We start from the raw sequence: 26,789 nt of genomic DNA, 5'->3' as shown, positions 1-26,789 counted from the left end.
CTCTCTAGGCTATGAATCTCAGCCCGCAGTTGTCTGCATAGCCTTTCTGGCTATAAATTATAGGGGGACCCCACGTCATTTTTTTTTGGGGGGGCCCCTATTTTAATAGCCAGAAAGGCTAGCTGCGGGCTGATATTCATCGCCTGGGAACCTCCATGGGTATTAACACCTCTCTGGCTCAGAAAATTGCGCGGGAGCCCACGCCATTTTTTTTTTTTAAATTATTTATTTATTTTAAAAAAAAAGAGAAAAGGACATTACATATTAGGCCAAAGTCAGACATGCGAGAAACTCGCACGAGTCTCTCATGTCAATACTCGGTACTGCCGCCGGCACTCGGACAGGAGCGTGCAGCTACATATATTTCTCTGCAGTTGCACGCTCCGGTTCGAGTGCCGGTGGTCGTGCCGGGTATTGACATGCGAGACTCGTGCGAGTTTCTCGCATGTCTGAATCCGGCCTAGCACAGATTTTGTGTGTGCGTATCTTTAATTCTTCATGTACCTTTTTATAATGTTTATTACTAAACATCGGGCTTGGTATTATCTATAGCCAGATCTATCTATAGATAGATCTACCTATCTATCAATATATTTATCTATCTATCGATATATTTATCTATCTATGTATCTATCTACAGTATCTATCTGTCTGTCTGTGTATTATTCCTCAATAGAGTATGTAAAAGAGGAGGTTGGAAAGGAAATGAAATCACAATTCTTTTATTTTTTGTTGGTTAAATTGTATATCCTTACTTAGCCTACAAAAATGCATCAAAAACGCACCAAAAACGCATGTAAAAAACGCATCAAAAATGCAGGTGACCTGCCAGTGACCTCAGGCGCAGATTTAGTGCAGATTTCACCTGCGTCAAATCCTGAGCAAATCCTGAGCCATTCCTGACCGTGGAAACATACCCTAAAAGCAGGGGTGGGATTCGGCAGGTTCTCCCCGGTTCGATGGAACCGCTTGTTAAAAAAGCAGCCGGTTCCCCAAACTGGGGAGATTCAGAGCCGCTATCCAGTAGCTGCGGGCTGATATTCATAGCCTGGGAACCTCCGTGGGTATTAATGGGTCGCCCTCCCAGGGCTGTGGGGTACTCGGTACCGGGCCGGTGTCAGCGGGATGTGTCACAGCAGCGGTGACCTGGACCGTGGCCCTGGGCGCCCAATTAATGGGGGGAATTGTAATGGTGGTTTATAGTTAATGGAATAGTTTGTGACGCCACCTGTGGTGTTCGGCAAGTGAGGTGTTAGGCCGACACTGAATGCAGATCCTCTGGGACTGATGGTGTGTTGCAGCCAAGATGGTGAAGCTCCCCACAGGTGGAGCTGTAGTCCCAGGGCAGGGTAGATGTGGAATTAGAGGAGAGGCACAAGCGGTGTAGAAGCTGGTACCCAGATGTAGCGGTGCTGGGTTGCGTTGGCGCGAGAATGAATGGAGGACACCAGCGCTTGTAGTTCCAAAGCTTTACTCACAGTCTGTAGTACACACAGGTGCCTGCCTCCGCACCATGTCCTCTGGGTCAGGGACTCAGTCAACCTCCAGGCAAGATGGAATGCTCCCTTCCAACACTCCGCCAACATGTGCCTTTCTGAACGTCTCCTCTATAGCGCCTTTAAGTGTGAAGTACTCCCAGTACTGAGTAACACTGGAGTGCCTCCTGACAGATGTTTCCAAGAACTCTACTTGTACGGCAGACAGCTGTAGCCTGCTTCGGGGACTCTCTACTCCTGAGTCCCAGCTCACTATCCAAGTTGCTGTTGTGCCACCAAGTCTTAGATGGGAGTAGTGCATTTACAGCCCACTACTCCAACAGTGTCTGCTGCAGAACCATTAGTGTCCGTACAACCTCGGGGACTGGGCCCCGGCCTTGTGCTTAGAACTTCTAGGCAGGGTTCTCCTCTAACCCACGTCCTCTCTGTTCCCTTTTACTCCTACGTTCCGTACTTGTCTTTCTTATGGAAGCTCAGGCTTCAGTTCAATGTCTTTCTCCTTCTTTCCTTTCCCATGCCAGCAGACCCAGGTCACTGAGGTCTGCTGCAGCACCTCCTTCCTCCATCCCACTTCCAGGGATCTCCTTTCCTCATGCCTTTCTGAGTGACTTCCTCTCTCCATCTTTCCCACTGTCTGACAGACCTGTAATCCTAAACCTTCCCGCTCTTTAATGTATTCTAAACTCCACCCGCCTCCCAGCACGTTTCGTGTTCCAAGCAGGGAGCCACCAAAGGTGCTCTGCTACTCTCTAAGCAAGGAGCCGCAATGTGGCTTTGCTGAACTACTGTGTTGTGTGGGATGCGAGTGTTGGAGCGTGTTCAGGAGCCTCCAACTCACCTGGATGGTGGGGCACCACACCTCAGGAGGAGGTGCAGTACCTCTGTGGCGACTGAGCCTCAGAGGCGCCACATAAACACCTCTCTAGCACAGAAAATTGCGCGGGAGCCCACGCCATTTTTTAAAAAAAAATATTTATTTATTAAAAAAAAAGAGGAAAGGACATTACATATTAGGTCAAAGTCAGACATGCAAGAAACTCGCACGAGTCTCTCATGTCAATACGCGGTACTGCCGCCGGCACTCGGACAGGAGTGTGCAGCTACATGTATTTCTATGCAGTTGCACGCTCCAGTCCGAGTGCCGGTGGTCGTGCCGGGTATTGACATGCGAGACTCGTGCGAGTTTCTCGCATATCTGAATCCGGCCTAGCAAAGATTTTGTGTGTGCGTGTCTTTAATTCTTCATGTACCTTTTTATAATGTTTATTACTAAACATCGGGCTTGGTATTATCTATAGCTAGATCTATCTATCAATATATTTATCTATCTATCGATATATTTATCTATCTATCTATCTATCTATCTATCTATCTATCTATCTATCTATGTATCTATCTACAGTATCTATCTGTCTGTCTGTCTGTGTATTATTCCTCAATGGAGTATGTAAAAGAGGAGGTTGGAAAGGAAATGACATCACAATTCCTTTTTTTTGTTGGTTAAATTGTATATCTTTATTTAGCCTACAAAAATGCATAAAAAACGCATGTAAAAAATGCAGGTGACCTGCCAGTGACCTCAGGTGCAGATTTAGTGCAGATTTCACCTGCGTCAAATCCTGAGCAAATCCTGAGCCATTCCTGACCGTGGAAACATACCCTAAAAGCAGGGGTGGGATTCGGCAGGTTCCCCCCGGTTCGATGGACCCGCTTTTAAAAAAGCAGCCGGTTCCCCGAACTGGGGAGATTCAGAGCCGCTATCCAGTACTGCCATGGGGGGCCCTGCAGGGCGGCTAATGATGAGGGCAATCAGGCCGGTTTCTCCGTGCCTGAGGCTCCGAGGGCCCCTGCCCAAATTGCCCTCATGTGCTCTGCTGCCTGAAAGAGAAAATAAGTCCTAAAAAGGTCTAAATATATATCTCGCCCTTCCTACTATTCAAGACAACCATAGAAAACGGAAGAATATGGCGCACCACAACAGGGATACATGCAAATATATTTTTTATTAATGCCCAAGTAGCATAAAACAAAAAAAGAGAAAAACAGGAGAAGAGACATACAGGTGTAAACACCACCAAATGGTAATGCATAAAATCACATCAGGAGGTCATAAGGTAGAAAGATGTACATGAACACAATGAAGTACATGAACCAAAATGTATTATAAACGCATGTGCGTTAGGCCATGTACTTCACGAGCAGGCAAAAAAAGAATGTAAATATACAAAGTGCTAAGTGCATACTTATATAGGATACATGGACTGCATTCAGGCTTTATTTGCCAAGAAAATGTAACCAAATGAGCATATATAAAGCGTCTGTCAAAAAAATCCAATATAAAATATCTTTAAACAGGGAATTACCTCTGAAGGGTTAAATATCAAAATGCAATATATACATGTCAATGGAAATAAACAGACGCAAAGATGTATATATGATTACCCATAATGGCCTTGAACGCAATCTATGGCAAGCTTTATGTAAAAAGCCCACCAAAATGTTAACGTGCATGCATATAAGAAAGAAATTAAGCCGAAACATTGGCGCATAAAGACTCACAGCATACCACTATTGCACATTGCCCACTGAAATAAGAGACCATCAACTGACCAAATCAATCACAGCAAGTGCTGAATGCATACCTGGGGGTGTAAAACCTAACCCCGACGCGCGTTTCGCATCAGCTTCCTCGGGGGGTTAACCCGAGGGGCGCTATATATATGCTCATTTGGTTACATTTTCTTGGCAAATAAAGCCTGAATGCAGTCCATGTATCCTATATAAGTATGCACTTAGCACTTTGTATATTTACATTCTTTTTTTGCCTGCTCATGAAGTACATGGCCTAACGCACATGCGTTTATAATACATTTTGGTTCATGTACTTCATTCTGTTCATGTACATCTTTCTACCTTATGACCTCCTGATGTGATTTTATGCATTACCATTTGGTGGTGTTTACACCTGTATGTCTCTTCTCCTGTTTTTCTCTTTTTTTGTTTTATGCTACTTGTGCATTAATAAAAAATATATTTGCATGTATCCCTGTTGTGGTGCGCCATATTCTTCCGTTTTCATGCAAGAGAAAATAGCAGCAGAGCTGCAAGGATCCGTCCTGCTTCCTGCCCGCGCTTCCTGACTCTGACACAGAGAGGAGCGCCGCTGAATGATGTCAACATTCAGCGGCCGCTGCTGTGCCAGAGCGAGGAAGCGTGCGCGATGCTGCGGACAGGTGAGAGGTGCTGCTGTGTGTGTGTGCTATGTGTGTGTACACTCCATGTGTGTGTGCTGTGTGTGTGTGCTATGTGTGTGTATATGTATGTATGTGTGTATGTCTATGTGTGTGTAGGTGGAGCCTGGCCTTGGAGGAGAAGGCAATGATATGATGGGGACATGAGGAGAAGGCTGTGATGGGAAGAGAAGGCCATGATGGGGTGATGGGAAAAACCTTAATGGGGGTGATGGGGAGAAGGCCATGATGGGGTGATGGGGAGAAGGCAATGATGGGAGTGATGGGGTGATGGGGAGAAGACAATGATGGGGTGATGGAGAAGGCAATGATCAGGGTGATGGGGGAAGGCAATAACGGGGGTGATGGGGAGAAGGCTATGATGGGGTGATGGGGAGGCCATAATGGGAGTGATGGTGAGAAGGCAATGATGGGAGTGATGGGGTGATGGAGAAGGCAATGATTGGAGTGATGGGGAGAAGGCAGTGATGGGAGTGATGGGGAGAAGGCAATGATGGGAGTGATGGGAGAAGGCAGTGATGGGGAGAAGGCAGTGATGGAGTGATGGAGAAGGCAATGATCGGGGTGATGGGGAGAAGGCAATGATGGGGGTGATGCAGAGGGCAATGATGGGGTGGTGGGGGAAAAAGAAATGATGTTGGGGTGGTGGGGGAGAATGCAATGATGTTGGTGGTTGAAAGGGCAATAATGGGGGTGGTGGAGGAGGAGGAAATGATGGAGGTGGTGGAATTGGGCAATGATGGGAGTGGTGGGGGAGAAAGCAAAGATAGTGGTGGGGAGAAGAAAATGCTGGAGGTGGTGTTGAGGGCAATGATGGGGTGGGGGAGGACAATAATGGGATGTGAGGGGAGGAGGACAATGAGGGGTGTGGGGGACTGGGATGGGAGGAAGGGGGACTTATAATGGCCTTAGGACCAGGGGAGGTGGAGGAAGACATTATTATCGCTTATTATGTCTAACACAGTCCCTTACTATATAGTGTACTCACTAATTCTATATAACACCATCCTTAGTTACATAGTTTCCCCTTTTATTATGTATAACATCGTCCCTTATTACGTACCATCCTCTCTAGTTATATATGGTGCCGTCCCTTATTGTATAGCTTCCCCTGCTGTTATGTATAGTGCTGTCTCTTACATAGTGTATACTTGTTAATTTTGTTATTCACAGCGCCATCTTTTATTATATAGTCCCCTCTCTTTTTAGATATAAAATGACTGGTGATCGAGGAGCCGGTGACCAAACTACCAGTCCATCAGCTCCTCCATTAGAAAGGAAGCTTTCCCATACTCCATCAGCCATCATTGCATTATACAGCTAACAAGACACGATGGTATGTAATAAAAAACAGGGCTCTATATAATCCAATATGTAAGGGACGGTACTGTACATAACAAGAGAGGGCACTGTGTAAGGGACAGCAATATACATAATAAAGGAGACTATGTAATATATACATGTATGTGTGTGTGGCTATATAATACAGTATATACTGTGTATATATATACAGTTAGGTCCATATTATTTGGACAGAGACAACATTTTTCTAATTTTGGTTCTAGACATTACCACAATGAATTTTAAAGAAAACAATTCAGACGCAGTTGAAGTTCAGACTTTCAGCTTTCATTTGAGGGTATCCACATTAAAATTGGATGAAGGGTTTAGAAGTTTCAGCTCCTTAACATGTGCCACCCTGTTTTTAAAGGGACCAAAAGTAATTGGACAGATTAATTAATTGTAAATAAAATGTTCATTTCTAGTACTTGGTTGAAAACCCTTTGTTGGCAAAGACTGCCTGAAGTCTTGAACTCGTGGACATCACCAGACGCTGTGCTTCCTCCTTTTTGATGCTTGCCAGGCCTTCACTGCGGTGGTTTTCAGTTGCTGTTTGTTTGTGGGCCTTTCTGTCTGAAGTTTAGTCTTTAACAAGTGAAATGCATGCTTAATTGGGTTGAGATCAGGTGACTGACTTGGCCATTCAAGAATATTCCACTTCTTTGCTTTATTAAACTCCTGGGTTGCTTTGGCTTTATGTTTTGGGTGATTGTCCATCTGTAGTATGAAACGACGACCAATCAGTTTGGCTGCATTTGGCTGGATCTGAGCACACAGTATGGCTCTGAATACTTCAGAATTCATTCGGCTGCTTCTGTCCTGTGTCACATCATCAATAAACACTAGTGACCCAGTGCCACTGGCAGTCATGCATGCCCAAGCCATCACACTGCCTCCGCCGTGTTTTACAGATGATGTGGTATGCTTTGGATCATGAGCTGTACCACGCCTTCGCAATACTTTTCTCTTTCCATCATTCTGGTAGAGGTTAATCTTGGTTTCATCTGTCCAAAGAATGTTCTTTCAGAACTGCAGGCTTTTTTAGATGTTTTTTAAAAGCCAGCAGGCTTTTTTAGATGTTTTTTAGCAAAGTCCAGTCTAGTCTTTTTATTCTTGATGTTTATGAGTGGCTTGCACCGTGCAGTGAACCCTCTGTATTTACTCTCATGCAGCCTTCTCTTTATGGTAGATTTGGATATTGATACGCCTACCTCCTGGAGAGAGTTGTTCACTTGGTTGGCTGTTGTGAAGGGGTTTCTCTTCACCATGGAGACTATTCTGCGATCATCCACCACTGTTGTCTTCCGTGGGCGCCCAGGTCTGTTTGCATTGATGAGTTCACCAGTGCTTTCTTTCTTTCTCAGGATGTACCAAACTGTAGATTTTGCCACTCCTAATGTTGTAGCAATTTCTCGGATGGGTTTTTTCTGTTTTTGCAGCTTAAGGATGGCTTGTTTCACCTGTATGGAGAGCTCCTTTGACCGCTGGTTTCCTTTACAGCAAAACCTTCCAAATGCAAGCACCACACCTCAAATCAACTCAAGGCCTTTTATCTGCTTAATTGAGAATGACATAACGAAGGGATTGCCCACACCTGTCCATGAAATAGCCTAGGAGTCAATTGTCCAATTACTTTTGGTCCCTTTAAAAACAGGGTGGCACGTATTAAGGAGCTGAAACTCTTAAATCCTTCATCCAATTTTAATGTGGATACACTCAAATGAAAGCTGAAAGTCTGAACTTCAACTGCATCTGAATTGTTTTGTTTAAAATTCATTGTGGTAATGTCTAGAACCAAAATTAGAAAAATGCTTTCTCTGTCCAAATATATATGGACCTAACTGTATATATATATATATATATATATATATATACACACACACACACACACACACACGTAGCTTTGATGCCATAAAAGGAGGGGGGCCCGGAGACATTTCTTGCACAGGGGCCCCAAGCTGTCAGTGTCCACCCCTGGGTATTGCCATTAACTTTTCTCAGTCTCCTCTCATGCTGGCCACATCAGTACTGACTACTCCGCCCATGGCACACACACAAGCCTGGACGTGACAGTGACATCCCTTAAACTAGCATAACCACGCCTTCTAGCTTGGCAGAGCTGGATGATTAGGGACCTCACCGGTTACATCATCAGTGTGTGCCGTTGGATTGCGCGCACCCTCAGGAGAGCCGCTGGCCAGAATGTGCACTGTTCTGATCTCATTCCAATTTAATTTTTTTAAACTGTTTTTCAACTGCGCCCCTACTTGTATATGTTTGAGGAAAAGGTGTGTGTAGCTTAAAAAATGGGTGTGGTTTTCCTACACACAAACACAGAACCTGTTGTTAAAAATTTGAATCCCACCCCTGCCTAAAAGTAAGGCTAGCAGGTATAATTGAGCACAAAGTCCTATCTTCTGTGGCAGCTAGTTCAAAGCAGCCTTCACTTCTGTACCTGCCATTCTTGGCTTTATATTTTGAACACCTCTTGCATGTACCAGATCCTGCAATATCTTGACATTATCTGTGGCCTTACCAACAGGCCTCATGTATCACTTTTACATGTGTTTCACAACGTCAAGGGGTCTAGTAAGCTCAAGAGGCACTCATAATCCCATGGGCATGGAGAGCAGTGAATATTCATTGATCTTTAATAGCGGGAAGTGTTAGCCTAAGCCGGCGGGTCCTGTAGCCGCCGGGTGACCACGTGTGCCCCGTTATTAAAGAGAATTAATATTCACTGCTCTCCATGCCCATGGGAGTGGAGAGCATCGAATATTCATTCTCTTTAGCAGCGGGTACAAGTGATCGCCCAGCCGCTGCAGGAAGCCAATGGCTGCTACTACTGTGCATGCTATTAAAGATCAATGAATATTCACTGTTCCACACACCCATAGTCCCGGCATGGAGAGCAGTGAATATTCCAGCAGCTGTCCTCTGCTTGTAAGCAGCGCATGATTTCACTGCCATGCACTGCTTACAAGCATAAATCAGTTGCCGGCATCAGAATGGAATTCGCGCAGGCGCAGTAAATCAGACCGCCGCCATCTTTGTGCAGACAGTTATCGGCAGTCACATTAAAACTGTGCATGCACTTCTCCTGTACAAAGATGGTGGCGGTCAGTGAATCATTCGGCTGATCCTGGTGGCGGCGTGTTCACAACGGTGTTCCACTGGTGGTTCCGCACAAGAGGCTGCGTACGGCATATACAGTGTGCGTGTGTTGTGCTTACGGCATATACAGTGTGTTTGTGTGTCTGTGGTGCATATGGCGTATACAGTGCGTGTGTGTGTGTGGTGCGACGGTGTTCCGCTGGTACCACCAGTAGTTTCCATATTGAGACACCCATCACTTGGGTGTCCCAAAATGGCGGTCGGTGAACTTCTGCCACTTGGAATTCTGGGTTCCGGACACATCTGGACGGAACAGGAAGTGAAGACATTACAAGGTAATTACGGTATATTAATAGATCGGTATAATGCTGTACTGTTGAAGCACTTAACTGAAAAAATAAAACAAAAACAAACTGATAAAATGTTGGAGGGAACATAGACCATGTAAACAAAGCCTAAGATTTCCCTAGAGCTACTCTTAATACGATCCACATGACTTCCACTGATTATCACTCTTTAAGTCTCAGGAATGTGTAATCCGAATTCTGGAATCTGTTTCATCACTATTGAAAAGTATCAGTTTCTAAATCCAATAATGATTGGAGCAGTGTGGAATTGTTCTTCTCCTGTCTGGCTGGTACTTAGTGTGTTTATCTCCACTGTTAGTCACATCTGTGAAATTCAAAAGATCAAGAAATATATCATCTTAGCATTTTTCAATATACTACGATACATACAGGGGTATCTCATCAAGACAACCATTAAGCAAACGATCCGATAGGGCCTATGAACATTACGTCTCTACAGAAGAAATGCCAAATTTCCCAGAAAAAAAATCAGTAGAAAATAGGGTTTTCTGCGTTTAAACCTCATTTAGACATTTGCCAGGAATTTTACAATGATGGTCTATCATTGGTTTAACAGCAATACCAGGTTGCCTAAGGCTCTCCAGAAAAATCAGTTGTTAAGAGGGTTGTCCGGAATGAAAAAAGCCCTTTAATGGTATGTGCTTACCTTGTCTTTTTCAGGCAAATTTCCAACTGAAAAAGATCTAAAAAAAAACACTGCAATATCAAAATGCCTTGCTGTGCATACACTATGTTCCATGTTTGGCAACTTTTGCTTTAGGATTTGAAAGCTGAGAAGCAGCTAAAAATAGTGACCGTTCAAGTCTTCTGGAGGCATCTGCTTGGAAACCGTCACTATATTTTATATGGAATTTAAAAAAAAGATGAAGAAGAATAAAAGGCAAAGCCACCACAAAAGACATCCAAGACGAAGCAACAGTAGATGCCATAAGGAAAACATTGCCATCGTTTCCCTGAAGTGCCTTCTGCTTAAAAAATTATGTTGGTGCATGGATATCTAAAATACGCCATGTGTACATACCGTAAAGGGTTCTGCCAGGACTTTAACATTGATGACCTATCCTTAGTCTGACATCTAAGAACACTAGCAATTACCACAGTGAGTGTCTCATGAGCACGGCACCTCCTTAATTTATTACATAGGTATTAGGACTCATCAGTTGACTGGTGCCAAGCCAATACCATGGACCTATTCATGAAGCTCATATCTTTCCTTATAGAATAATATAATATACATGCCCATTTTCTAAAAAAAATTACTTACAGATGGGGTGTCCTGGTTGCCGCCATCCTGCACGTTCCCAGTGGTGTCCAATAATTAGGTATCAGACTTTTCATTGGCACGGTTGTCCATCAATCTAACATATAAGACCATTTCTGTTTCCCCATCCATGTCATTCCATGAGGAAGCAGTACACAAAACGCACATTGGGAGCTAGGCAGGAGAGAGGGAAGTCACCGATCAGTATGACTGCAGGAGGTCTGTTTTAAAGGTTTCATCATATGCCTAATGGTTTCCATGTGTTTAAATGGAATCTGTAACCTCATTTTCGCGCTGTATATAAATTAGTTGGTCAAAGAAAAAAGAAACATCCGGCACTGTCCCTGAGAAAGAAATACCCGCAAAGTTACTTATAACCGCTATCAGTGTGACACTTGTAACCCTTGCTGAACGGGTGCTCTATCCATGTGAAGAAAAAACATGAAATATCACAGTAGAAAAAGACAGCAGGATGGCACTCACTGTTCCCTTGAAATGATTCACTTTATTTCATATTAATAAAGCATAGGCAATGGCACGGGAGAAATGCAAAAAGACGGACGACAGCCGTTTTGTGCACAATGCACTTCAACAGGTCCTGAATCATTTCAAGAGAACGGTGAGTGCCATCCTGCTGTCTTTTTCTACTATAAATTAGTTGGGTCCGGTCCGATGGGCGGTGTTTTTGCTCCTTCTCTCCACCCCTTCTTGGCCGCAGTATGCAATATTTCAGGTAATTTCCGTAGTTCTCGTCCATATTTTGCGTGAGCGCATTGCAATCTCCACTTGCGCATGCGCAGTATGCTTTGCCCAACTGCAGGCAAAGCCAGAGAAAAGTAGTTTGCATTCGCCGGAAGTACTATGTACTATGTCCCGGAAGTATTTCGCTACCATTTCTGAGTTCCAGGACATAGTTCACCGGCGCATGCGCACTAATGCTTTTCGGCTTTGCCCGCAGTTGGGCAAAGCATACTGCGCACGTGCGAGTGGAGATTGCAATGCGCACGCGCGAAATATGGATGAGAACTACGGAATTACCTGAAAGATTGTGTACTGCGGCCAAGGAGATGGTGGAGGGAAGGAGCAAAAACACTGCCCATCGGACCGGACCCAACTAATTTACATACAGCGTGAAAATGAGGTGACAGATTCCCTTTAATTGCTAAATTGTTTTTGATTCACCTTGTAAGACAAACCAGTGTTTATTGCCATTCTGACTATTTAGTCAGTAATTACGGTGTACTCATTAATTTGATATTTATATCATATCAAATATAATTATTTAATCAAATAATTTATTGAGTCTGAAACATTAAATGCATTTTCATATTTCTCTTTTATAATTTATACAGCACTGGTTTGATTTATATATTTATTGATTTTTCTTTAGTACTCAATTGGCATACTTTGGAATATTTTTCACATTTAGCATTTTCTGATACTTCTCGCTATGGATTGCTTTAATTAGGACATGTGAACAGAGCCTACACGTGTTTGGATTTACAGCAGATCTGTCATAACATTGCTCAGCCTCGACCTATTTACTACCTAAGCACTACCCTGAGAGAAGTACCCTGCAAATAAATTGATCATTTTCTCAATGCCTTATACTGTTTGGATCCACAGACATGCAGAGCAGTACAAGATCACTTTTTGTCTGCCGACGTCCACCATGAGACAGAATGTGGCCATATTCTGTTTTATTATTGAGTTTATTGTATGAACAATATGTATTTTGCGCCTTTGCTTGGGGCAGAAGGCAGGCAGGACCCTTTATTTCTATGTCTACGAATGAGATGTGAAATTTTTATTCAAAAGGAGAGCTGTGACATACAGACTTACAGACTGATGGAAATAGGAAATATAGCAAGGAGATACTATTGTAGATGCACTGCCAAACTCCAAGGACACATAGCAGGTGGTAAAAGTGGTGACATAAGAATAGTACCTAAACTAATGCAACTCAAAAAAATCAAGCGCTCTTCTTACACATGTAACGAGTCCATTTCTCACACGAGCTGGCTTTCAGTTTATGCTCTGGACGCACAGACTTGGTTGGCAAGTTTAATCTGTGACTCAGATCAAAATCAGACCTATGTACATGTTTTGCTGCAGACCACTTGGTCCCCAATAATACATGGACATGTAAACAGTCCCATAAATTATGAAAGTTACGAATTTAATTAATGAAAAACACTAATACGACTCGTAACTGAAAAATAGAATGATAGCTTAGTTTATCATATTTCTGCTTGTTTTAACTTATTCTACATAGCGCTGCCAACAAGCTCCCTTTAATGAACATGAAGGGTGGCCATGTTTTGTAAAATGTTACACTGCTGTCTGATTTTTATGCAACCATCTCCTTGAAAATCCCAACATTTCATCAGCCACTTACAGTAAAATTACAGCCTGACCTGACAAAACAGAATAGATATACAGTGGGGAAAAAAGTATTTAGTCAGTCAGCAATAGTGCAAGTTCCACCACTTAAAAAGATGAGAGGCGTCTGTAATTTACATCATAGGTAGACCTCAACTATGGGAGACAAACTGAGAAAAAAAAATCCAGAAAATCACATTGTCTGTTTTTTTTCATTTTATTTGCATATTATGGTGGAAAATAAGTATTTGGTCAGAAACAAGCAATCAAGATTTCTGGCTCTCACAGACCTGTAACTTCTTCTTTAAGAGTCTCCTCTTTCCTCCACTCATTACCTGTAGTAATGGCACCTGTTTAAACTTGTTATCAGTATAAAAAGACACCTGTGCACACCCTCAAACAGTCTGACTCCAAACTCCACTATGGTGAAGACCAAAGAGCTGTCAAAGGACACCAGAAACAAAATTGTAGCCCTGCACCAGGCTGGGAAGACTGAATCTGCAATAGCCAACCAGCTTGGAGTGAAGAAATCAACTGTGGGAGCAATAATTAGAAAATGGAAGACATACAAGACCACTGATAATCTCCCTCGATCTGGTGCTCCACGCAAAATCCCACCCCGTGGGGTCAGAATGATCACAAGAACGGTGAGCAAAAATCCCAGAACCACGCGGGGGGACCTAGTGAATGAACTGCAGAGAGCTGGGACCAATGTAACAAGGCCTACCATAAGTAACACACTACGCCACCATGGACTCAGATCCTGCAGTGCCAGACGTGTCCCACTGCTTAAGCCTGTACATGTCCGGGCCCGTCTGAAGTTTGCTAGAGAGCATTTGGATGATCCAGAGGAGTTTTGGGAGAATGTCCTATGGTCTGATGAAACCAAACTGGAACTGTTTGGTAGAAACACAACTTGTCGTGTTTGGAGGAAAAAGAATACTGAGTTGCATCCATCAAACACCATACCTACTGTAAAGCATGGTGGTGGAAACATCATGCTTTGGGGCTGTTTCTCTGCAAAGGGGCCAGGACAACTGATCCGGGTACATGAAAGAATGAATGGGGCCATGTATCGTGAGATTTTGAGTGCAAACCTCCTTCCATCAGCAAGGGCATTGAAGATGAAACGTGGCTGGGTCTTTCAACATGACAATGATCCAAAGCACACCGCCAGGGCAACGAAGGAGTGGCTTCGTAAGAAGCATTTCAAGGTCCTGGAGTGGCCTAGCCAGTCTCCAGATCTCAACCCTATAGAAAACCTTTGGAGGGAGTTGAAAGTCCGTGTTGCCAAGCGAAAAGCCAAAAACATCACTGCTCTAGAGGAGATCTGCATGGAGGAATGGGCCAACATACCAACAACAGTGTGTGGCAACCTTGTGAAGACTTACAGAAAACGTTTGACCTCTGTCATTGCCAACAAAGGATATATCACAAAGTATTGAGATGAAATTTTGTTTCTGACCAAATACTTATTTTCCACCATAATATGCAAATAAAATGAAAACAAAAACAGACAATGTGATTTTCTGGATTTTTTTTCCTCAGTTTGTCTCCCATAGTTGAGGTCTACCTATGATGTAAATTACAGATGCCTCTCATCTTTTTAAGTGGTGGAACTTGCACTATTGCTGACTGACTAAATACTTTTTTTCCCCACTGTATACATAAAATAGATGAATAGAATTAAATAGAAAGATGTCAGTGGCATATATAATTAGTACAGTGCTTGTATATTTTACTGTACAAGTATTTAAACTAAATAAAAATCTGAAAAAAATGGCATGGGATCCCCCGAAATTCTATTAACCAGCAGAGTGAAAGCGGACAGCTGGAAGCTGATGTTAATAGCATGGGAAGGGGGTAATACACAAGGAGCATCCCAGGATATTAATATCAGCTCACAGCTGATACTTAGCCTTTACTGGTTATTTAAATGGGGGGACCCCACAAAAAATGACATCGGGTCCCCAAATAATTAATAACCAGCAAAGTTTAGGCAGACAGCTGCGGGCTGATATTAATAGGCTAGGAAGGGGCCATAGATATTGGCCTACTCTCAGACTAAAAACATCAGCTCCAAGCTGCCAGATAAATACTGCATCCATAAGATGCACCAATTTTGGCGCTTAGCATCACTCTTCCTCTTTGCTCTGGTGTGTTGGCAAGTGGGGTATAAGACGCCCCCATTACTAAACCCATAGTCATATTGTAAATAAAATCACCTTGAATAAAATCTTTTATTTGAAATAAAGACACTGACACCTTTTTTAATTAAAAATAAAAAAGCAGTTATACTCACTTTGATGCCTAATCCACAGAAGCCCATGTCACCTGTAAAAGAATTAAAATAAACAACCATATCCCTCACCTGTCCCCAATGTGAAGACAATCCTCTGATGCCCATGTCCCTTGTAAAAGTTAAAAAATAAACAACCATATTTCTCACCTCTCCGACAAAAAGGTAAATTTGTCCCTTGACGGGTCTAGCTCTGCTACATGTACTTGACATGCTGAATGCTGGCATGATGCGAGCGTTCTGCATGCCAAGCAGCAGTGAGCGGTGAGCTAGCGCAGATCAGTGCCTCATGGTGACGTGAGAAAGTTGAGCGGAGTTCATACACAGTGAACTCAGTTCACCTCACTGACGTCAGCATGAGCATGAGAACTTTTACATGGCACTCACGCTGACATCAATGAGGTAAACGGAGTTCATTGGATATGAACTAACTACACCTTTTTCCATCACTGCGATGCACATAGCTGCGCAAGCACAAACAGCTCATTGTCTTTGCTGCCTCGCATGTTAAATGCTCGCATAAAGCCATCATTCAGCCTGTCAAGGAGTTTTAGCAGAGCTACACTCATCTATGGACAAATTGACTATTATCTTCTTGGAGAGGTGAGGAATATGGTTTAATTTTTAAACTCTTTTACAGGGGACATGGGAATCAGAGGATTTTCTTCACATCAGGGACAGGTGAGGGATATGGCTGTTTATTATTTTAATTCTTTTACAGGGGACATGGGCTTCAGTGGATTAAGAGTAAAGGTGTGTATAACTTTGCTTTTTTAGTTTTAAAAAATAAAAGTGTTAGTGTCTTTATTTCAAATAAAGGACATTATTCAGGGTATTTTTTATTTAAAATATAACTTTGGGGTTAGTAAAGGAGGCGTCTTATAGATGTCTCTCCATTACTAACCCATGTGCTTGATGTCAGCTGCCAAAACAAAGCTGAAAAAAACCCCAACACTATTACCTCACTTGCCAACACAATAGGGAAAGTGGGAAGAGCGATGCTAAGGGCCAGAATTGGCAAATCCTATTGGGTGGCTGAGAGCTGATGTTTTTAGTCTGGGAAGGGGCTAATATCCACTTAAAACCAATGATTACTGGATATGTGTATTTAGCCTAAGGGTACCGTTACACCTAGCGACTCACCAGCGATCCCGACCAGCGATATGACGCGGTCAGGATCGCTGGTGAATCGCTGGGTGGTCGCTAGTGAGCTGCCACTCAGGCAGATCTCACCAGCGACATCGCTGGGGATGGGGGTCGCTACTTACCTGTCAGACACGGCAATCCTGCATCCTCCCGCCCGGCTCCATGTGTCGCTCGTCGTCACAGCAGGAAGCGCCGCAGGAAGTGGACGACAAGGAATGGTCCAGCAGCTTCTCGCGCGATCAGCGATGAGCAGCGGGGGAGCCGGTCGGAGGTAAGTATCACATGCAGCGATATCGCTAGTAATATCGCTGCAACGTCACAAAATCGGTGACTTTACAGCGATATTGCTAGCGATATCGCAGTGTGTAACGGGGGCTTAAGGCAGAAGAGTAGTTCAACAATGTAATCATTGATCATGGCACAGATAGTCTACTCCCCAAATCCATAAACTCGATAATCCTGTGCATGCAAGTCTAATTTATCCCCATTGTCCATTTCCATGTGTACCACCATTATCAGTGTTCTTGACAAAACTAGGGTAGCAGGAGGCGACACTTAAACTGCATTTCCACTGAAAGATAATCATAAATGAGATTCTCAAAACGATAAGCTTGCAATGTAAACAGGTTGCTACCGCCCGATGAATGCTCATTCATTGGGTGAAATTATGTTTTGCGTAGCACAAAAGGTTATCATTCTCAACAGTGCATCGTCCTGTGTAAACAGTACTTTCACTGCCAATAACCAGGTGCACACTGAGAAATCTTTGTTATTTTGGTCTGCGTGTGTAAACATGCTACTAAATGACCGCTGATCGGTAAAGGATCATATCATGCCACAAGTCAGTCCATATAAATGGACCCTTAAAGCTCCTATACACATTAGACTAATCTCAGCTGATATTAACAGGTTTGGCCGACTGTCTAATGTGTATGGGGATGTAAGCCACCTGATTTATGGAGGAGATGTTTATTATGCATATCCGATTTCGGACTGCTTATTGCATCGCTCTCCCAGAGATAGGCCCTGACCAACGTGTCAGTAGGTGGTTTTCTCACACTGTGTGTGAAAACATTGACTGAGAAGACCGTTGTCCGAACGATCGACTGAAGCATTGCTCAGCCGTCAGCCATGTAATGTGTAAGGCCAGCTTTAGGCCAAAGATACATCACTGGAACACATCAAGCATGTACTGACAAGGTGAATAAACTTCTACTGTGATCACACCAAACGATGAAATGTTACCAAATCCCATGCCATGTTCATTATCAAGTAACGTAGGAAAACCCAACAAACAAAACAAGAACCTATCCAACTATAAACCAAATATAAACAATACACAAATTAAAAATAATAATAGCCAAATGATTTTAAAGCACATAAATATCTATGGGAAACATAATATGTTATGATTCCCTTATTTTGAAAGGATTCTGCAGTATATATTCATTATATAAACTTACTGTATACTGCAGCTACAATCAGCACCACTCAGGCTCCTCTCTGCCATTAACCTTCCAGTCTCCTTCTGTTAGTGAGGATTTTAGAGTTGTGCAGAGACGGCTCAGCATGTGGGGTGATGATGTACACAAATGTCATACAAGCGCTAAGCAACAGCAGAGCGGAGACTACAATGTGCTGTGTGTAACAACACACAGATATTCCCACACTTCTCTGTTTGCTCTGGCAGGCAATGCATGGCAGGCAAAATGAAAACTGTATGGAAGAAACCATCATGTGATTAGTAAGAATGCCTGCTATCACATTATCAATATTCAGTAATATTCTCCCTATACCTGCACATAGACGTATGCACAGCAACATCATATTGAGTAATCTTCAAAAGATTCTTATTCCAACATCATATACGGTACATTTTTTTTACTAACTAAGGAATGACATTGTTACTTTTGTACAAATGCATTTTATTGTCCAGGTAAATAACAGATTTGCCAACCATGTCTCTGATGCATTTACGTAGGTGCAGTGTCAGACTGAAGAACATTATGCCCACCAGAGAATTTCTCCCCCACTGAAGAGCCCCATAGCAACTGCAAGGTTTGCACTATGAACTCTCCTGAAGGAGAAGCCAGGGCCCACCGGAGGATTCTCTGGTTCTCTGGTGGGCCAGTCCAACCCTGTGTAGGTGCTTCCAAAATTCAAGAAGTGGGTGTAGCAGAAAGCTGGAACGTGACTTGGAGACTGCTCCACAATGAAGCTTCAGCTCACATTTCCATGTCACGCATGCATGAAATACATAATGCGGGTAATTATTTCAAGAATAGATATCCACAATCTAGAGCTGTCCTTTTTGTTTAAAGAGTGGGCAACCTCAGACTTGTGATATTTTCATATATCATCTGTTAACAAAAGTACTTAAAAGGGTCCCTGATATCTTTCTAAAGTGCTGAACTTTATAGCAAAAGTCAGGCCCGAACATCCAGGTTGTGGGATACAGGAATGCACAGAAGGATCCTACAGCTCGCCGCGGCAGTAAAAGATCTAGTGTGATATCTTTTCTCTAACCCAGCACTGCAACATTTATTCCTAAGCTCTCACCAAATGGATGAGAGAATAACTCTTGTGCGCAGGCGCACAAGAACGATGAATACACTGATCATAGAGAGAAGGAAAAGGTACAGATTTTCGAGCGATTACAGGGAGCATGCGTGGGATTCCGGCACCACAACTGCACGTCATTAACATTTCCATTACCTGTATGCCCATCGTAATAGCTAAAAAGTGTCCCAGGGGGTGACAGATTCCCTTTAAGGAGTGTTGTATATGTCATGATCCAGGTCTGGTCATTTCAGGGGTTAACTTTTCTCAGTCTCAGTCTGGTTTCAGGTTTGCTATATAGCTCTGCTGTATCCTGCAGGTGGTGTCAGCTATAGCTCTGCCTTCGGCGTGTGTATATGACTCTGGTATATCCTGATTTGTCCTGCTGTGATCCCTGACTTGCCCTGTGTCTGTTTATTCCCTCTGTCCGTCCTTACTTAGTGTTTCCCTGTAAGTTTATTGACTCCCTGGTTTTGACTTGGCTTGCATTCGGACCTGCTCCTGTTTTTGTCTTATCCGCTTACAACCGTTGCTGATCCCCTGGCTTGTTTCTGACCACATGTAGTGCTGTGACCTCTAGTACTTCTGCTCATGACTTTCTGACTCGGCTCATCTGACCACTCTTTCTCCACCTGGTGGCGCTTGTGCTGCTGCTCAGTGTTGCTACGCTGTATGTGCAACCTCTCTTCCCTCACCAACACTCCCTGGTGGAGATTGCACTATACTGCACTGCAGTAGCATGACAGTATATATAGACTTTTTCTTGGAACACAGTACCAAAACATAACTTTTTATTGTGGTTCATCTGCATAAACTGAGTCCATACAGTGGATATAGACAACAGGAAGGCACCATATTTTACTCCCAAGAAAGTACAAGAGAAAAAAACAAAACTTTTGCACCTGCATGCCCCTCCATCAAGTTATCTGCGGCTTTTGTATCTAAACTACATCCTTAACATATTATTCAACCTATGATAATTAGAACTTTTTCAGTTAGTGATCTTTGTAATAAAAAAAAAAAAAGGAAAGTTATTGCAGAGAAGAAACTGCTCAGCTATAGCAATGAAAATAACTCTCCGCGTCTGCTCACAGAATGTTGCCCAGCAGGAATGGGGAACTTCGATCCAGCATAGCAAGGAGCGAGCAAATGGACAAACAGCTGTACAAGCCATCCCTAAACTTCAAACAGCTCCCTGCTGGCCAGGAGAGGCCGGTATAGAAATGAAATTTCTTGTACACTAGACATCTGATCTTTCAAAAGGGACATTTTTAAACTATAATAGAAAAGTGAAACGTTCCTATCAACTTCAGTTAGTTCTTTACTCAGAAAACATATAGACATCTATGGTGAAATTGTGCACTGTTGCAATTATTAGAGCATTATTCAACACTCTCAAGCACTTCTGTTGAGATGTACTCAAGATTACACCCTTAGATCTGTAGCTGAACCTGCTCCAGCAATGTCCACCTTGGTCGCAGAGTGCCACTATATTCTCCTGCGAGCAGCACTGCTGATGGAGTAGGCCACACTTCTAATATCACTGACATTGGGCATCTGGGAATAGAAGTGTTGGAACTGTGGGCATGTGCCACGCAGCCACAGAATATGGATCTGTGAGCTGCCCAGTTGATTTGCAGAAGTAATCAGGTCCCGCTGTAGCCTATGGCACATTATTACACCCTATTTAAACTCCTAGCCCTCTGTTTGGAGTTGTCCTATATTGCTGGTGTGCTTTTGTATTGATTTGTTCTTGATCTGGCATGTTTCCATGCTATATTCTCTAATCTCAACATCGGCTTGTTTGACCATTCTTTGATTGACTTTCTGGTACCTGACACCGGCTATTTCCCTGACTCCTAACTTTGTCACTGTTTCTGTCCCTCTAATTACTGATCCAGCCAGTTTGTCTACTCTTGCCTTAGACATGCTCCTCCAGCCAGCAGCTACTCCATGGATGCAATCCAGAGGGCCTTGTTGTAAGTCATGATCCCTTTATAAGGGTTCAAAGGTGAAGGCCACGGTTTCTCTGGAAGTGGAGTGGATTGCACCAAGTCTGACTGAGGTTAACTTTTTTTACCTTTACTGGTAAAAAAAAAAATCTAACTAAGAGGGCTCTATGGGATCAGAATCATAGGCATCTTCATACACAGTAAAGTTTGAGGCTGCTAACTTTTATCAAGAAAATAACATCACTCAGGGAATTACCCTAATAATAATGACTAGGTATAGGCTTAAAACATAATGATTTTTTTTGCTTAATAATATATGTTTAATGTTATGAAATTAATGTTAGCTGCAAGAGACTCTCCAGATACAAACTTCCACATTTATCTCAAAGGCTTAATTTTAAACAAAAGACTCACAGATAGGGCTACACTCTCACAACTGCATTTTCTGTCAGCGTGCAGTCTGTGAAAAAACTGACCTCACATAGATACCTCTCAGACCAATGTTGTTTTTCAATTGGGATGTTCAGGTGAGTTTTTCACACAGACTGAATTTTATCTGTGAAAAAAGCTGCAGCATGCGCTAGTCTTTTTCGTATTCCATACGAATCATGAATATAGGATCTAATTCTAATTACAGACTATGGAGGACCCTTTTTAAGCGACTGTAGGTTGTATAAAGATAGCAAAATAGAACAAAAGAGACTGTGTGTTGTATAAAAGCATCCTCAAATAGCAAATTCTTTGAGTACACACAAACATGCTAAGTATAAAAAAAGAAATAAGCATTCAAAAGTACATAAACATTTATCAAGACAGATCAAGATGTAAGTGTACAGTATACAACATAAGAAAGATCAAAAGAAGTTACAGAAAAAAATAGAAAAATATTACATTTGTGAGTGTTCATTGGTTTAATCCTTTTAATCCCTTCACGACCCATGACATATAGGTACATCATAGGTTGTGTCGCTACCTTTGATGCGTGCTCCGGCGCTGAGCCCACATCTTTCCAGGCACATGACAGCTGATTTGATCAGCTGCTATGTGCTACTAACACACGCGGGTGGAATTGAAATCCACCCGCGGCTGTTATCATGTTAACTGACACTGTCAATCTCAGAGAGCGGCATTTAACTTGCGCAAATGGAATGCGCAACACACACCTCACCCATCGGCACCCCTGTGAAATGATCGCGGGTCACCAATGAGTTGGTGTGACAGCTGTGGGTCTGCAGAAGACCCTCGTGCTTGTTATTGCAGATCTACTATGAATGACGGCTTGTGGACGACATTCATAGATTATAAATAACATCATAAATAAATAACAAGATTTCAGGACTACTCAGGTCTCTCCATCAGGCAGAGTATAAAGGGCCTGTGACACTAAGCGATATTGCTAGCAATATCGCTATAACGTCACAGGTTTTTGTGACGTTATAGCGATATTGCTAGCGATATTGCTATGTCTTATACTTACCTCCGACCGCTCCCTCGCTGGTTATCGCTGATCGCGCGAGAACGTCCTGGACCATTTCCCGTCGTCAGCTTCCTGCTGGGCTTCCTGTGGCGCCGACGTGCGACGCGTGGACGCGGGCAGGAGGACGTCAGGATCGCCTCGTCTGACAGGTAAGTAGCGACCCCCGACCCCTGCTATGTCGCAGGTGAGATCTGCCATTGTGGCAGCTCACTAGCGACCACTTAGCGATGCACCAGCAATCCATATCGTTGTCGGGATCGCTGGTGCATCGCTAAGTAACGGTACCCTAAGTGTGACAGTACCTTAACACAAATGCCTGATGAAGAGATCTGAGTAGTCTCGAAAGCTTGCAATGTGTTACCATCTTTTCAGTTAGCCATTAGAAGGTATCAACCACTGAGGACTCTCAAATGTAATATTTTTCTACCTACTGCCTAAGGCAGTACCAAGATATATTATTCCTGCATCAAAAAAATTAAAAAGCTAAATAATATATTAAAACATTACATTTACAGTAAAGTATTTACTTTGTATATATACTTATAAAAAATGTTTCAAATAACAACCAAAAAGTATTTTTAAGAACCTAAACGCACTGCTTGAAGTAATGAATCATTAGGAGAAATATGAGTAGATACATATATATATCTGTAGGACATTCTTACCATATTGGACCAGTACGTCTTAAAACTACCCATTGCCTAAAGAAGCATTCCTTCCATCATTATCCTCTTAATGTATTGCAATCATGATACCATATAGCACTGTGTACTTAAAATATTTTTCCTTCTACCCAGATAATTATTTTCTTTTCTCTGCTCTTTGAAGAAACAGAGAAAAAGTCTCTTTTCCATGCATGAGTCATCCCCTCTTCAACTGCTGACCTAGCTGCTCTACTCCTCTCCCCTGCCAGGGACTTTTGCAGTTATGTAGAATTGTACGTCTAATGATGACGAAAGCATGAAAAAGAGACTTTTTAATCCTGTGATGTCATAGACCTAATGGAAAAGAGAAGAATTAACTAGGCAAACTAGGCAGAAAGACAAAATGAGGAATTGTAAGTACCGTACATAGTGCTATGTAAAATGATGAGTGCAATATATTAAGAGGATAACAATGTTGTTTGGAGTGCTTCTTTCATATACAATGGTATGAACAAAAGAATAGGGTCCTTTAAAGTGGCTAAAAAAATGACAACATACTTGTACAGGTATATGAAGGGGACAGGGTTTTACAACAACAGCCTAGAAGATGGACATCAGTTTGTAGTAGTCAGTATACACAGAGAATATATAAAACGCATGTTCTAATTTAATGAAGTTAAGAACATAACGATATAGCAGACCTGAACATTTTCCAGGGTAGGCTCAACATTGCTTTGAAATGTATTTACAGTACATACACTAATTAGTGGAGTCCATTGTCAAGGTCTATGTTGTTCTTTTCACATATCCCAATATCAAATGGAAGGTTGTTTTAAGAAGTATGGGAACATTATGAAAAGCCTGTTATGCCCAAACTAATGTATCGAATGCTTTAATGCTGACTAAATCCTTACCTTCCTTGTAGAAATTAGTTTTCCTGTTTTAAAGAACTCCTTACTTGAGACTGTAAGCTACTGAGCTGCAAGCGCAGTGCAGTGTTCTTGAATCATCATCACAGTTTTTGTGCCAAAAAAAACACTTTGAAAACACTTTGAGAAGTTTTAAAATTGTTGTGCACTAGTGAGGGGAGCTTTGGAGGAGTCAGGGTCGGATGGGGCATGGTAACGCCGTTAGACAAATTCAAATAAAAGCGGCAACGTACATTATGCAAGAAATATTACTCCAGTGCCTGACAGGAGAAGCATTTCTGGCAAGGTGCACGCCATTGACAAGATGTGGTGAATTCATTAAGTGGTTTGCAGCTCTTAATTAATTTGGCACATCTTATACCTGTGTGCCCCTCATGAAAAGCCAGTCTTAATGAATCAGCACCATGGTCTCTTACTTGAAAAGTGGACTCCCTGAGGCCTGAAACGAGTTGAGTTTATTAGATTAAATTTGAAGTTAAAATACAAGTCAATATTCAACATTATCTAGAGCAAAAATAGCCATTAATTGTATACCTGAGTAGTAACAACATTATTTGTGTAGATATCTGCGATTGGAATGTTTTTCACTGGTCCTACTCTACCTTGGTGGTGAAGAAATCCAGACATCAGCTGTAAAGGTACAAGGTGAACCGCTTTAGCATTTCTGCATTCAAGAGTGTTCTTGTCATGATCCCAGTGCGGGTTTTTGAGCTGCACACCGGGGGTTAATGTCTGGAGCTCTGTGCAGGTTTTGACCTGCACACTTGGGGTTAATGATTGTGGCCTCTTTCTGGTTCTGGGAGAGCTTCATAAACCCCTGGGTAGCTTCAATCCCTGCCAGTTATACTTTTGCCATTGGCCTAGTGTGCTGACCCCCGTGTGCCTGTTTGTTGCTATAGCTTGTTTATATGGTTCTGACCCGATTCTGTTTCCCGTTGTGAGTTTGCCTGTTGATTTTGTACTGCGTTATTATCTGTGTATGACTCATTGCATGTGACCTGACTACTCTCTGCTCGCCCCTCTTGTACCTTGCAACTATCTGTGTATGACTCATTGCATGTGACCTGACTACTCTCTGCTCACCCCCTTTGGTACCCTACAGCTATCTCTGTGTGTGACTCATTGGCTACGTCCTGACTATTCTCACTGTCTATTCCCCTTGGTAACTTTGTCTCGCAGTTACTCTGCTAGGAATTGTCTTGCAGCTCCTAATTCTGTGGAGTTTAGGCCACGCCCCCAGCAGTCACGTGCTTCAGGTCCTGCAGCTCTGAAGTACGCATCTATTCGGTTGCTGCCCGCTCCACAGGTAACTTTGAGCATTGTTCGCTTTACTCAGGACACGTGCACTGGCTCAGTGAGCAAGTTCAGTGTGGTGTCTTTGACAGTTCTCGTACTAACCTTTTATTGTGAGAATTGTTGGGCCAATTCTAAAGCTGATGGAAATTTACAACCCAAGCTGAATTGCCCGTTCCACTAGATCAGTGTTTCTCAACTCCAGTCCTCTAGGCCCTCCAGGAGGTCATGGTTTCAGGATTTCCTTAGTATTGTCCAAGAGATAATTGCAGTATCTGCACAGGCAATAATGCCATCACCTCTTCAATACTAAGGAGGATATCCTGAAAACTTGACCTGTTGGTGGGCCTTCAGGCCTGGAGTTGAGAAACACTGCACTAGATGAATCAGACGTTTCAATGATAGCACAAGATTAGAACTGCATGAGGGAACTGACAAAAAGCAGTACCCTGCCTTTATGAATCCTGTGGGACCAATGTTGACCTCAATGGTTTCCAAACTGCAGAAGATATCCTCAGATCTGGGTCTTCCCTGCATTGGCCGATATACAGACCATTAGTGACAGTATTACGATATATCACTGACCTGAAAGTATGGACATGCAGGAAAGTCATAGACTGTGTGTTCCTTACTCCACTGAGCACAAATAGATAAAAGAAATTGAAAAGAAATGGAAAATTAATACATAAAAAACCTATGATGTATGAACTAACGTTGACTATTATACCACCAATTTTACTATTCACAGACTCACATGAGTATGACCTAATGATTATCATGACGAACAATGTTTTTACAATGCAATCGACTGGCATCAGCTTGTATGTTATCACCAGTGTCATAAAGGGGATACGTTCTTCAGCAGGTCTTTTTTATCTATATTTACCATCAACTTCCATAGCTGACTCTAATAAGAAATGGAGTGACTGCCATGTAACATTAATAAAATAGTACTGGTGTTTATCTCTGCTCCACCAGAGTATGAATGATGTATGAATAATGTAGCAAGGCAAAGGGCATCTCTGGGCACCCACAGGATAAATAGATGGAAAACGTCATTGTTGCGATTTCTAATGGTTTACCTGAACAGCTCTCCCCTTCCACAGGCGATAATCATGTATTTGTTACATGAGTACAATGTGCACAGTGTCCAATTGCTTTACTATAGATAACTGTCACGACAAATGTCGTTCCATTGTTACATATGTAGTGAGTTTTCTTAAGGTAATGGAAATTCACTGCAGTGGTTTTATGACAAACCAAGGTGAGTTGCACTA

At 42.6% G+C, this 26,789-nt stretch overlaps 1 protein-coding gene across 7 annotated transcripts in view; it reads right to left on the bottom strand.

Moving 5' to 3' along the window:
• ACSL6 (acyl-CoA synthetase long chain family member 6) overlaps positions 1–26,789 on the bottom strand; it is a 322,864-nt gene that overhangs the window by 206,855 nt on the left and 89,220 nt on the right. Inside the window, exon 1 of one of the 7 annotated variants that reach the window (XM_073570967.1) lies at positions 26,098–26,119. The exons of 5 other annotated variants lie outside the window; for them this stretch is intronic. In XM_073570967.1, coding sequence (XP_073427068.1) covers positions 26,098–26,113 — 16 coding nt within the window. In that variant the 5' untranslated portion in view covers positions 26,114–26,119. Of the gene's footprint in view, positions 1–18,121; positions 18,141–26,097; positions 26,120–26,789 lie in introns of those variants that run through there. One more of the 7 variants, XM_073571131.1, reaches the window with a different exon arrangement.

The sequence above is a fragment of the Dendrobates tinctorius genome, unplaced genomic scaffold (assembly GCF_039654945.1).
Source record: "Dendrobates tinctorius isolate UK_male_01 unplaced genomic scaffold, ASM3965494v1 ptg000001l, whole genome shotgun sequence".
Taxonomy (NCBI): Eukaryota; Metazoa; Chordata; class Amphibia; order Anura; family Dendrobatidae; genus Dendrobates; species Dendrobates tinctorius.
Note: the sequence above shows the minus strand (reverse complement) of the source record. Positions and strands in the feature narration are given on the sequence as shown.